Source organism: Macrobrachium rosenbergii, chromosome 23, assembly GCF_040412425.1.
Source record: "Macrobrachium rosenbergii isolate ZJJX-2024 chromosome 23, ASM4041242v1, whole genome shotgun sequence".
Lineage (NCBI taxonomy): Eukaryota > Metazoa > Arthropoda > Malacostraca > Decapoda > Palaemonidae > Macrobrachium > Macrobrachium rosenbergii.
Genome location: NC_089763.1, coordinates 11,350,527 through 11,365,526, shown reverse-complemented (window position 1 = coordinate 11,365,526; position 15,000 = coordinate 11,350,527). Strand labels below are relative to the sequence as shown.

At 30.7% G+C, this 15,000-nt stretch overlaps 1 protein-coding gene across 6 annotated transcripts in view; it reads right to left on the bottom strand.

Annotated features, from left to right (window-relative positions):
• Nucleotides 1-15,000, bottom strand: part of LOC136851273 (protein ELYS-like) — a 245,563-nt gene that overhangs the window by 87,525 nt on the left and 143,038 nt on the right. For all 6 annotated transcript variants that reach the window (XM_067125251.1, XM_067125252.1, XM_067125255.1 and 3 more), the window contains exons 20-23: nucleotides 12,510-12,636; nucleotides 11,474-11,754; nucleotides 10,634-10,837; nucleotides 9,166-9,295 (exon numbers count right to left, since the gene is read on the bottom strand). In XM_067125251.1, the coding sequence (XP_066981352.1) occupies nucleotides 9,166-9,295; nucleotides 10,634-10,837; nucleotides 11,474-11,754; nucleotides 12,510-12,636 (742 nt within the window). The remainder of the gene's footprint in view (nucleotides 1-9,165; nucleotides 9,296-10,633; nucleotides 10,838-11,473; nucleotides 11,755-12,509; nucleotides 12,637-15,000) is intronic.

The window sequence follows — 15,000 nt, the reverse complement described above, 5'->3', positions numbered from 1 at the left end:
TATCTCCAATTCTCAAATAATGTGTGATATTAGTTGAGATGTCTGTATATTTATATCCATATGTACTATATATGTATATGTATGTATGTATATATATATATATATATATATATATATATATATATATATATATATATATATATATATATATATATATATATATATATATATATATATATATATATATATATTTATATATATATATATATATGTATATATATATATATATATATATATATATATATATATATATATATATATATATATATATATATATATGCTTGTATATATATATATATATATAATATATATATATATATATATATATATATATATATATATATATATATATATATATATATATTATATATATATATTTATATATATATATATATATATTATATATATGTATATATGTACATATATATATGATAGTTTTATCACATATATATCATGATTATATTATATACAAGCATATTAATGCTTGTAGCTTAATCTTGTATATGAATCACGGTGATGTGATAAAATATATAATATATATATATATATATATATATATATATAATATATATATTATATATATATTACACGGTCAACATATATAGGTGGGTGGATACATATATCTCCAAATACAAAACACCTGAGTTGACGGGTGATTTGTACATATATATATATATACCGATATATATCCACATATATATACCTCTCTTGTGGCATATACATATATATACTGCGTCCCTGTAGTCCTGAGTTCCTGTCCATACGTTGGTTCGAGCCCACGGGACGGCGTACTTATATATCAACTAAAAATTCCCCTTATATAACATAGAAAATATATTATTTATATATAGGTAGAGCAAATTGGATATTAAAGGATATTTATATAGCTTATATATATATATATATATATATATGTATATGTATGTGTATATATATATATATATATATATATATATATATATATATATATATATATATATATATATATATATATATATATATATATATATATATATATATATATATATATATATATATATATATATATATATATATATATATATATGTATATATATATATATATATATATATATATATATATATATATATATATATATATATATATATATATATATATATATATATATATATATATATATATATATATATATATATATATATATATATATATATATATATATATATATATATATATATATATATATATATATATATATATATATATATATATATATATATATATATATATATATATATATATATATATATATATAATAGATATATAATATATATATATATATATATCAAAAAGTTCAGGAAAATTGTTGAATGATGTATTTAAACATATGAAATAACCCAAATACTTGTAAACAATTATCTGTGATGTAGTGATCCATATAGATACCTCAGTCATCCTCTTGCTACCATGGTGTTATACATCTATATAAAAGTAACTTCTTGAACCCATGGAAAATAAAAATTTTGAGATGAGAGCTAACATCAAGTTCCTGACCAAGCTTGATTGGAAACCAGGAAAATTATTATTTATAACAAGTTTATATTCTTCTCCATCTAAATCAGTTGTTTATGATTGGATATATTTAAGGATGGTCGGAGGACCTCAAGGACAACCCAAGAGAGGGAAGACCATAAAAAAATTAAAGAATTGTGGCTTTGGTGCAGAATCTAGTGGATGAAGATATATTACTATCGATATATATATAAACTGGGATATGGTTATTTTCAATTTTAAGTGAAAATCTTGGTTTGAGTAAACTTTCAGCACGTTGGGTCCCAAAAGCGTTGCGCAAGACCAACTGCATCAAAGAGCTATTTATCTCTTGCAGTTTTACCGAAGATTGAATCAAATGAATCAGAGTTTTTACCGATTGTTACTGGAGATGAAACTTGATCCATCAATATGACCCAGAAAGTAAAATTCAATCAAAGCAATGGTTACCAAGAGGTTCAGCTGCACCAGTGAAGTTCAAAGTGGCGAGATATGCCCAGCAGGTTATGGCAACAGTGTTTGGGACTATGATTTTGATTGATGAAGGACAAAAACAATCACCGAACTACTACAAAGGTGTTTTGCAAAACTGAAGACTGCATTGGCTAAAAACGTTGAGGAAATATTTGTTCCATCATGATAACGCTCCAGCACATTCATAGGGTTATATACGGAAATTTATGGGAAACTCTTCCACATCCTCCTTATAGTCCTGATCAGATTTTTTCCTGTTATCAAGGAACACTTAAGAGGAGTCCGGTTTGAATCTTTGGATAAACATGCAGTTTCAACATGGTTTAATAGAAAGACCCCCAAATTTCTAGGGTTGCAGAGGTGGAAACAGTGCCTTAATAGTGTATAGAGTTAGATATAGATATGTAGAAAATGATGTTTGAATTCCTTAAATAAAGAGTATATTGAATTTTTCCTGGAACTTTTGACTTATATATATATATATATATATATATATATATATATATATATATATATATATATATATATATATATATATATATATATATATATATATCTATATATATCTATATATATATATATATATATATATATATATATATATATATATATATATATATATATATATATATATATATATATATATATATATATATATATATATATATATATATATATATATATATATATATATATATATATATATATATATATATATATATATATATATATATATATATATATATATATATATATATATATATATATATATATATATATATATATATATATATATATATATATATATATATATATATATATATATATATATATATATATATATATATATATATATATATATATATATATATATATATATATATATATATATATATATATATATATATATATATATATATATATATATATATATATATATATACTATATATATATATATATATATATATATATATACATATATATATATATATATCTATATATATATATATATATATATATATATATATATATATATATATATATATATATATATATATATATATATATATATATATATATATATATATATATATATATATATATATATATATATATATATATATATATATATATATATATATATATATATATATATATATATATATATATATATATATATATATATATATATATATATATATATATATATATATATATATATATATATATATATATATATATATATATATATATATAATCATAAGCTACAAATATATATATAATATATAAAATTCACGCTACCTCGGTATATCTCTGTTGGAGAATTATATATATATATAAGGAATTTATATAAGTGATAAATGGATTGGAATAGTCATTTTATCACTTATATAATTCAGCGACTCAGTTTACCACTGTGTCCATATATACAATCCATTTATCACTTATATAATATATTTGTGATAATTTCCATATAGCGTGTAGCGAATTTGATATTTTCGACATTTTAGCTTCATGATTGTATATATATCGGTGTGATAAAATATAATATATATATAATATATATATATATATATGATAAAAAATTTATATATATATATATATATATATATATATAAATTCATACGCTCCCTCGGGGGAATATCTCCGATGGAAAATTATCAAAATCCTAGGAACTTATATAAGTGATAAATGTAAACCATTTCTATTGAGTTTTTCATTAAAAAACCAAATTTTGATTATTCTGCCATTTTGGACCTATTCAGCGACTCTGATGTATATTTGCGTTTTACCACTGTGTCGGACCGGAAACCAACCTTTTATATATATATATATATGAAATTTTTTATCACACTATGATTTATATACAATCATGAAGCTATATCAAATTCACCTTCGAGAGTGATAATTCTCCAAGGGAATTTATATAAGTGATAAAGAACGTACCACTGGGACGCGAACCCTTGACATTTGACCCATTCAATAGTGGACGCTACCACGCGCCATCAGAGACATTTCATTAGCTTCATGTTTTTTGTATATGAATCACGCAATGACCCACCTCCGCCATGATAGTTGTGATAAAAATTTTATTATATTTTTATATATATATATATATATATATATATATATATATATATATATATATTATATATATATATATATATATATACATCATAAATCAGGCAGTCCTGTACTGTTTTTTCTGACGGGGTTTCGTTTTTCGGCAATGACCCACCGCCATGATCGTATACGTAAACCGAAAAATTTTTATCAAAATTGTCAAAAATCCTAGGAAAATCTTACTTTTAATGCTTTGTGTGTATTGAAAACGATGTAAACTACATTTCTATTGAGTTTTTCATTAAAAAACCTCCAAATTTTGATTATTCTGCCATTTTGGAGCCATATTTCTTCCGTCATGATAAATCGAACACGTGTACAACGTCGTAACCCTGGAACATGCGTCGTAAACCGGGAAATAATTTCTGATGAATATATTTGAAAAGCGTCATAACCTCGGAATGGGTCCATGTAGGGTTCGCCCCAGTGGACCCTGTTCATTTAAACCAGGGACTCCATCGGAGATACTTTACATGAATTTGATATATATATATATATATATATATATATATATATATATATATATATATATATATATATATATATATATATATATATATGTATGTATATATAGGGTGTTTCAAAATTAGAGCCCCCCTCCACAGAACAAATAGAAAGTTATGAAGTTTTCTAGTATAGCCTATCTCCAAGTACATTATTTTAAGTTTCTATTAAGCTAATTTTCATTTTACTTTTCTTGTATTTTCAGACTGAGTGACAGAGTTAGATACAGCCATGGCTAACAACTCGGAGGAAATCAGATGGATTGACCGAATCCAGGCTATAACCTTCAGAGAGGCCAGGGATGCTGGTGCATCCTTCATTTCACATTCCTGGATAGCTAAATACATTAAAAGAGATGAATCCTTTGTTAAAAGAAACTGGAACAAAAATCCATATGACTGTCATCAAGAAAAGAGTGAGAATCTTGGAAGACCTGAAGTCCTTTCTCAGGTGTCAAAAGACATCATAGCTGAGGCAGTGGGTAGACCAAGAAAGTCATTACGTAAATTGGCGCTTAAACTAGAAACAAAAAGGGGAAAGAAGAGAAGTTATAATGATGTATATTGTGAGTTGAACAAATCTGGTCAAGCCATTTCATGTCATCAGCAAGCCCAACATCACTCAGCAACAGAGAGAAGACCGTGCATGGTTTTGTGGTTCACTTCTTAAAGATTGGGATGAAGCTGACTTTCTCCATGTTGCCGCATCAGATGAATTCTTCATTTACGCAGTAAGGAAGCCAGATCATAAAAATGACATCATTTGGGCTGCAAAGTTGGATGATATCAGCGATGACGTGCGCTATCGCCAAGTTGTGAAATTTCCTGAATGTTTGGGAATTTTTCTCTGTTTCACAGCCAAATGGTTAATGTGGATCATCAAAGAAAATGGACAGTCATGGAGTGGTGAATACTTCTGAGAAACTGTGCTTACTGGTGGAGTATTTCCTTTCCTCAAAGATCCTGAAAACGTGTTAGCCGTTGAAGACGTCACATTTTTGCACAATAAGGCACCATGTTTCAAGGCTCTTTAGATACAGGGGCTGCTTCGAAACAGTGGTACCGATTTCTTATTGTCAAGTGAATTTCCAGGTAGCTCACCTATCCTTAACCTATGTGGCAACATTGGTAGTATCTTAAAGGACCATGTTGAAGCCCGCACAGTGAACTATGATGGTATACCAAGCCTCGACAACCTGCGAAGAGAGGTGACTGAAGTGCTCAGGGAAATGGAGTTTGAGTCTCAGCTTTTTTGCAATTTGCTGAAATCATACCCCTCAAGAACGCAGGCTGTGGTACAGGCAGATGGAGGCCACACAAAATATTAAATACTCAGAGAGAAACTTAAATAAATACCTGTTCTGAATTACTTTTGTTTCTGTCCATATCAATTTTAGCTTATGCTGTAGAGGGGGGGGGCTCTAATTTCGAAACACCCTGTATATATATGTATATATATACATATATATACATGCACACACACACATATATACACATATATATATATATACAGGCATTAAGCTACAAACGTCCCTTAATATCCAATTCACTCTACCTCAGGAATAATTTATTTTCACATATGTTACCCGAAGGGGAATTTTTTAGTTGATAATATGTTCGTCGTCTTGTGGGCTCGAACCACGGAAGACAAGAACTCAGGACTACAATGACGCGAATTTTAACCACACGGCCAACAAGTGAGGTATAAGTTGATACTGTACCGACTCTCACCTACAAATCCCCGTCGAACTCAGGTATTTGTACTTAGATTCGATATCAACCCATCTCTGCCATGCTAACCATGTAGTGCGTTTGTTGCATGCAGCCATATTATGAATGAATTTTTATCACATCACCGTGATTCATATACAAGCATTAAGCTACAAACGTCCTTTAATATCCAATTCACTCTACCTCGGGAATAATATATTTTCATACACGCAGTCCTCGGTTATTGGAGGGGTTCCGTTTCTGAGGGTGTGATGATAACCGAAAATTGCCGCTAACCAAAAATTGGCGATTTCTGTGCTTTTACCGCAATTTTCGGGAGTTATCAGTGCCAAAAAGCACCGATTTTCGGTTATCGGCGCCTCTGTTAGGTATGTATCAGCGCCAATACCCAATTATCGGCGCCAATAAGTGGAAATCAGCTATTTTCGGCGCCGAAAATTGCCAATTTTCATCGCTAGACAAGCACCATAAAACCGGATCGCTATTAACTGAGCCCGCCATTAACCGGGGAGTGCCTGTATTCAACTCAGTTCAGAGTGCTTTTCTTGCTTCTAGTTAGCATAAATGAATCTCTAGATTATTTTTGGTTATGCAAAGTGCTTTTAAGTAGAAATATAACTTAAATACATATCACTGTGAAATTAATTTAGCTATTTTTTTCCGTTAATAGCTGACGTTGGCTGTTGGGAAATGTTTGTTTTGTGTAAAAAAAAAAAAATCAAGATTCCATTCACTATTTTCACTTGACTTCATCATAATAAGAGCTTTATGTATTTATCTTTTATCAGTGTGAAAACAGCAGTAATCTATGTTCTTTCATGCCCAGAAGTTTTGATTAAAATACTTTTCTCTCCACTTTCATTTACCATCGAGTTTCATCCATGTTGCTGATGCACGATAATTTATAGTCATTAGAATCTTAACATTGTTTTCTCAGCTTCGGCTACAACTTGCAGCTTAAATTTAGCAGTATATTTCCTTGCCGATCTTTTCTCCATAGCGAATAATGGTATGATGTAAAAATATATCAGTCCTTTTCCAATTAACATTATTTGTAACATAGCTACTATAATTATTTACTGCAGTACAGTAAACCCCTGTATTCACGGTCTCATGATTCCATCTATTCGGGGATTTCTCTATGGAATATATATACACATTACTCGGTGAAAATTCGCCCATTCGCGGTATTTTTCACTGAGAAATATTCACTAATTACTGTATTTTCATATTTTCATGACTAAATGCACTTTTTGTGATAAAAGTATTAACATAATCAGGTACCCAGGTAGTCCTCGAATTACGATAATTTGCCTTACAATAATTCGATTTTGCGATGGGGTAAGCAATTAATATTGATACGACAATATTTGTAAAATATTTAAAAATTTCGTTTTATGAAAAAAATAAAAATTCCGTTCGCTATTTTCATTTGATTTCATCATAATACAAGCTTTATGTCTTTATCGTTTATCGGCGTAAAAATAGCAGTAATGTATTCTTTCATGCCGAGTAATTTTGATTAAAATATTTTCCAATTTTAATTACAGTCAAGTTTCATCTATGTTGCCGATGCACAATAATTTATAGTCATTAGCAGCTTGAACATTGTTTTCTCACCTTCAGCTACAATTTGCAGTTTAAATATACCAGTAATTTCCTTGCCAATCTTTTATCCATAGTGAACAAGGGTATGATGTAAAAATATATCAGTCATCTTCTATTTAATGTCATTTGTAACATAACTACGGTAATTGTTTACTATACTACTGTTCCATGGTTGCAATACAAGCAAAACGGCTGTTGCCATCTGATTCAGTTATAAGCAAAACAACAGTTTCTCGTTTGGTTGTTTATGGCTGTATGCATTTGTGCAGGAGTATAACATTACTAACAATACTTTTATCATTCTCTTTTACTTTTTTAACTAGAAGATGGGATAAAGAGATGGAGAAAAAGAAGTTGGTCCATTGTAATTTGGTCTCTCTTGATGCCTGATTGTACGCTGCTGCCTGTGCCTGCATGAAATTTAAAAATATTCCATAAATATTGTCATATTGGTATTAATTGCTTACCTCATCACAAAACCTACTTATTGTAAGGCAAATTATCGTAACTCGAGCACCACCTGGGTACGAGTATTTTAATAGTTTTATCACAAAAAGTACATTTAGTCATGAAAATGAGATGAAAATACAGTAATTATGAATATTTCTCAGTGAATAATACCCTGGATGGGCAAAATTTCCATGAATAATGTGTATATATATTCCATAGAGAAATTCACAAAAAGGTGAGTCCGGGAATCATGAGAATGTGAATACGGGGGGTTTACTGTAGTCTTGAAGGGTGGTACTCTGTGTACCCACAAACAAGGTGTCAGTAAAGAAGAGATTAAGATGGCATTGATAATCATGTAAAATGTCATAAAACCTAAACCAGATAGGATTACAGGCAGAAAGTTCACCAGACAGAAGACAATGGAAAGAATCCAATTCATCTTCAACTCAACTGAGGGAAATCTGACAAAAAATTATTAATATTGTTAAAGTATAATTATACATTGGGATTTTCAGTTGTTTAGTCAGACTAAAGATTCAAAATCTTAAGAGCAGGAGGTATGCTGCTCATATTCAACCTTCACTTTATAAGAGCAATGACAATCTTACCCATAATCATGCTAAGAACATAATGGACAATTATGAAAGCAATAGATACTTCCCATGTGAAGCATCTTCTGAATGTTTGATTGTGGGTAACCAAAACCTCCTGTTTGAAATTGTAACTGAAATAATACTAACCTTAAGAATAGACTGTGGAGTATCAGCAAGTAAAGAATCACCAGCACCACGTGAGGACTGCCTCTTCCTGCGAGTTACTTTTGGAGTTCTAAGGAGTGACAAGAGATCTGCAGAAATTGTCTGCGCAGGGCTGAAATTTGATAGGAAACAAATAAGCCAAGTGTTCCCACATTTTCAAATTTCCTTATCTCTAAATAAAGTCTTTAAGAAATTCTTGCAACACAACTATTTAAGCTATTTAATAATCAGGTCAAGTGCAACAATCATGTTTGAGATATCAAGAGAAGACTGAACCTCAGCTGAACACAAAATGATCCTCTTAGAAGAAATGAGTTTTGTAAGAGTACTTTCAGTCTTTCTAATTTTGGCATTCTGTAAAGCTAGGTTTGAACCAGTGTTGTGATTACTTGAGAAAAAAAACCTATCCCCTATATACATAATTCTCACTTAGCAGGACACTGAATTTATCTTTTTATTTTTTCAGTACAAAATTCTTTAGACTGCTTCTTCAAGAAGATGCTTATGTTAGAATCTAACTTCATGAGTTGACAAAGAGATCTACAACCACAAGAGAAAACCCTTGGACAACCCTACTGCCTTTTATCATCTGCACCCATCCAACTGTCAAAAAAAGAAATTTTGATTATGTTCATACACAATATTTTCTATAATATAAGGCACATAAGAAAATTAAGAGCAACTTCATTTTGGCTGGCATATTCTGAAAAATTTTCTAAATATTTCCCAAGTCTTTACAATCTACCCCACACTATTATACATGAATTATTAAAATACTATACTGGTACAAAAAAAAGTGTGCCCTCTCCCTCTCTCATACACATGCACACAAACATACGCACTTTCAAGTCTATCAAAGATATCTTACAGCAGTATTATTTTAGTAGAAAATTTACTTAATCATTATCCTGTCCAAAACATATTTTAGGCTACTTGAGCTTGAGCAATTGTACAGAGCATCTGTCTGTCTGTCTCTCTGCCAAGGCTAGGTATTGCTACCTTATAAATTACTTAATGATAATGAGAGTGATTACTAATGATTCTCGAGTCACCCAGGAACTGGTCCTGTTGGAGGTTGTTCAGACTTCAGTTTACCTTCACTATACCTCAAATATCACCAATTGTTCTTAGACCATATACTAAACCTGATACATGCCAGAAAATATAATTGGATTAGTGTCATGATTTCATTTAAAAATGAAGAAATTACTATTCGAGTGAAAGCACTCCTAATACACGCCTGATTTGAAGTTTTAAATGCCATATATATAGCATGAAACAATGTTCTTCTTAGCAACGGGATACTTCACTGACAGTATGAGTCATCATCCCTTTCATATACCGAGTGGGTTGGCCTCAGCTAACACACATGCACAGAAGTCATATAAAATTGTATAAATATGTAGGCACAAAAACTGAGACTTTAATCCTGTCTATAGTATTCACTGACCTTCTGACTTCCTCACATACATCTGAGACACTCTTTCTCAGAATAGACTCCATCATCTTTGACATATCTTCACGCAGAAGGCTGCTTTCCCCAAGACTACTATATTTAGGAGCAGGATTGAAGAGACCAATCTCTCCATCATCATCATGAGATGGGGAATGCAAATCCATGATTCGTGAAGGAAATACCACTTGAGAGATATCCCTATAAAGAAATCAGTAAAAATTGGGTACATGATACAACTGACTACTGATAATTCAACAGTCAGAATCATGGGTATTTCAACCTTAATGGTGGCTTAACGTGATGGAAAGAAAGTAATTAGAGATGGCTCTCAAAGACATTCTGATAAATCACTGACTAGCTTAAGTCATATGCACAATCTTCATTTCCAGATATAATATAATACAGTAAACCCCCGTATCCGCGAATACTTATAATCTCTCTAAAAACACTTAGAACTGCCTATTTTGATAGTTCAAAAAAAAAAAAAAATTTAAATATGCTTATACCCGAGTATTTTAAGTTTTATCACAAAAAGTGCATTTAGACATGAAAATTACATGAAAATACAGTAATTAGTGAATATTCCTCAGTGAAAAACACTGCGAACGGGCGAATTTTCTGCAAATAATGTGTATATATGTTCTATAGAGAAATAAGCAAATAGGTGTGTCCGGGAATCACGAGAACGCAAATAGGGGGTGTTTACTGTATAACAAACATGGAAAAACTATAATGGTCACAATTTTTTCCCTTGTATTCCTTTTATACTTTTCAAAATATACACAAATTCTTTAGTTGCCTCCACTGTAAGTGAAACTTCAAAATTATACTCACTTGGTAACTGACTTCCTCTTCAACGAGATATCTTCAAAGACATCATCGTCAGTAAGATCAAAACCCTGGCGCCTTTGTGCCTTATTTCTAAAGGGTGTGAAAGGTGCATTCATGCCATACAAGGAAGTTCCAGCTTTTTGCTTATCCTCCATCATCTTCTCTATCATGCCTGCATGTGACTTAGGACTAAACCTTGCCTGATGAATTTTGGCAGATAGTGGCTGAGGCTTGTTATATACAGTTCGAGCAGGCACCTGCTTGACCATATTACTTGAGGTAAGCTGAAAGAATTCAAACCTTGTAATTATTGCAAAATACATAAATCCAGTTACTAAAACTAATCATAAATCTTTACAATAAATATTTTTGAGGTTTTTTCAACCCTTTGGTATAATGTCTGTACATATTTCCTAATAAAAGCAATAAGTCAACATAGTAAGGCAATATATGTCAATAAATAAAGATTGTTCAGCCACCACTAAAGAGGTTCTATCAACAGTTATGAAAAGATGTACCAGTTTTTAATGTTCTATCAGTCTCACTGACACTACTTCACTTTTGTTCTTGTTCTTTTGTGTGGATAAACAGTATATGATTTTACGTAAAAGTAAATTACTACCATCCTTTAAAACTTTATAAAATAACTATTTTTTGTTACCTACGGAGCATTTACTACAATCTTTTTATATCACTGATCATGACAAATACTGCAGTATCACTGACTGCTGAGAATGGTGAATCCATCCAATAAATTGTCAAGTTCTAGTTTACTGGAATTTGTTTTCTGTTTTACTATTTTTTTAACTAAATTAATTTAATTTGCTTTTTAAAAAGAACATCACTGCAAAAAAGGCAAATCTGCTGCAAAGGTTTGGCACAAGACTACTAAGTTGCTAGACTTTCCTATGGCTCATCAAAATTGTCATCATCTCAATTAAATTTCATGCACTTCTCCGACTGATCTACTATCATATACCAACTATTCAAAAAACCAGTTTACTTTAAAGCAAAATCACATGAGGCACTGAAACTTTACCCTCTTAGCAACATCTGGAAGATGAGTAAGGTAGCCATGAATAAGAGCAGATCGGACACCATGACGTTTTCTTTCAATGCCATAGCCTCCACGAAGAATGTCCTGAAGCAATGCAGCATCTTCATACCTAAAAGGATGTTGAGAAAATACAATTATTTCAAATAAGAATGGTTCACTTACAACCAAAGATATACATATTTTGTACTGATCTTCCTGTAAACTATTGAAATTATTTCATTACAATGTATTGGAACAATAAGCTTTAATTTTACTTCATGTTCTTTCTCCTTCCAATATTATACATTTTAACAAGTAATTTTTTTAGGATATTCATCTACAGCCATCTGTTATAATCCATGTTTTGTTTTTGCAAGATTAGGAGAAGTTCTTGAGTTCTACTTGTCATTTATTACAATTAATGTTACTGTATTCAGAAGATGAACCCTATTCACATGGAACAAGACCACATGGGCCATTGACCTGAAATTCAAGCTTCCAAAGAATGTGGTGCTCATCCGGAAGTAAGAGAAGGTAAAGGGAAATACGGAAAGAAGAGATCTCACTTATTTAAGAGAAAAAATAAATAAATAAACATATAAAAATGTATAAACATGTATGCTTGAACTTCTGAAGTTCCAATTGCACAACATCCTCAGGGAGACTATTCCATAGTCCAAAGGTATGAGGAATAAAGGACCTCTGGAACTAAGAAATTCAACAAAGAGGCACATTTACTGCACATTAGTGCTGCTGTTCAGTGAACTTGGTTGATCTTGGGAGCAGAATGAGATCAGGGATCAATTGTGAATGTGAAAGATCTCTATTAAAATACAACTTACGAAAAAGTGACAAACAAGAGACCATCCGTTGATGGTACAGGTCATAACTGCTAATGTTAAGAAACAGACCTACCACCACAAACAACTGTATCTAAAAGAGATGATCTCTGGCAGAAGCAGACTTCCACACTGGAGAACAAAGGGGCTTTAGCTATAATGAATTTATACTTGCTTCCTCTTCTGGAAGGTAGATCATTTGTTTAACTGGCATGCAAAATCAAGGTCAATCCATTTCATTTACTTTAATGTAATTTAATATATCTCCAAGTAGCATTATTATACTTGTACAGTAAATGTATATGATTTCTTCATATGGAAACAGTAGTGTGTTTTTCCTTCTAACTGGCATCTGCCTTTTCATTCTCTAAATTACATACAGAGACTGGTTACACACTCTGGAAATACATGAGGCAGAAGTGATGAAAGAGACTTATAAAAATGAACTGCTCCATTTGCCTTCCTCTCAGTCTCCAGTTAAGACTGATTCATTGTAAGGTGAAAAGAACTAAGTTCTTGGAAAGAAGGGAAGATGACCTTGCTCATCAAGATGACAAGGTAAGAGGCCAGTTGTTAGATGAAAATGATACTGTCTCTAATTAAATCAGAACAACACTGAAGACTGCAGCATTTTTGATAGATCATTTGTTCTACCAGAAGACATATTTTTTAGGCATTCGAGAGAGTTCCGGAATTTTTGGCTCCCCTTGCATTCATAAAAAGCATTATGGGCCCATTACCAAGTCTTTAACAACTACTCACTAGCCAAAGAAACTTTACTTTATGTGGCTTTTAAAAGTGTCAGATGGTGCGAGAGAAGCGAATAAAAGATAAATCTAATGGCACTAACTGCCTAACACTCAGGGATAAGCTACGTTCCACTAATATTGTATAAATGAATCATGAAAATATGGAACGTGATGCTTTAATACATAGAGAAACATTTCAATGCAAATTCAGTATTTACAGGAAACCAACCAACAAGCAACATAAGTATTAGTCAAAACTGGACAAACATCCAATGCTATATTCAATCATTTAAGTGAAAACTCTCATAGGATAAATTGGACTGAAAGTTCAGTGATTGCCAGATCGAAAGATTTCTCTTCAAGAAATCTATTGGAGTCCACAATTACCCAGCTTACTTCCAGCTGTAATTTTAACCTTAGCCCTGGCATGTATTATTTGGACCCCTGTATTAGAAAAATGTTCAAGGATGACCTAAAAGATAAAACCACTGACTTAATTACAAATTAGTTACCTTATATATATTTTCTATGTATCTGTATGTTTCATATAATTTTTCATTTGTAAAAATGTTCCTAATCCTTTGTAAAACCTCTTAAATATTTAACCCTGTTTTGGCAGTTCTTCTAAGTCTTCAATTGTGTTGAATTCCAGGCACATATCTTTCCTTTATAATCCCCATCTGTCACTTATATGAGCTTTCTTTGTAAACTTACTGTTATATTTCTTCAGTCTGCTAAGTAAAGGGCCAAAGAGTCGAAAGGCCTCGCAGCACTCCAGTGTTTCCACTAATATATAAAAATTTTCCAGTTCCATGATGGGAACCGCAGATAAGGTCTAGATGATTCATAAGTCCTCATAAATCATTTTAAATGTTAACTTTTTCAGATAATCTCTCCTTGAGGATT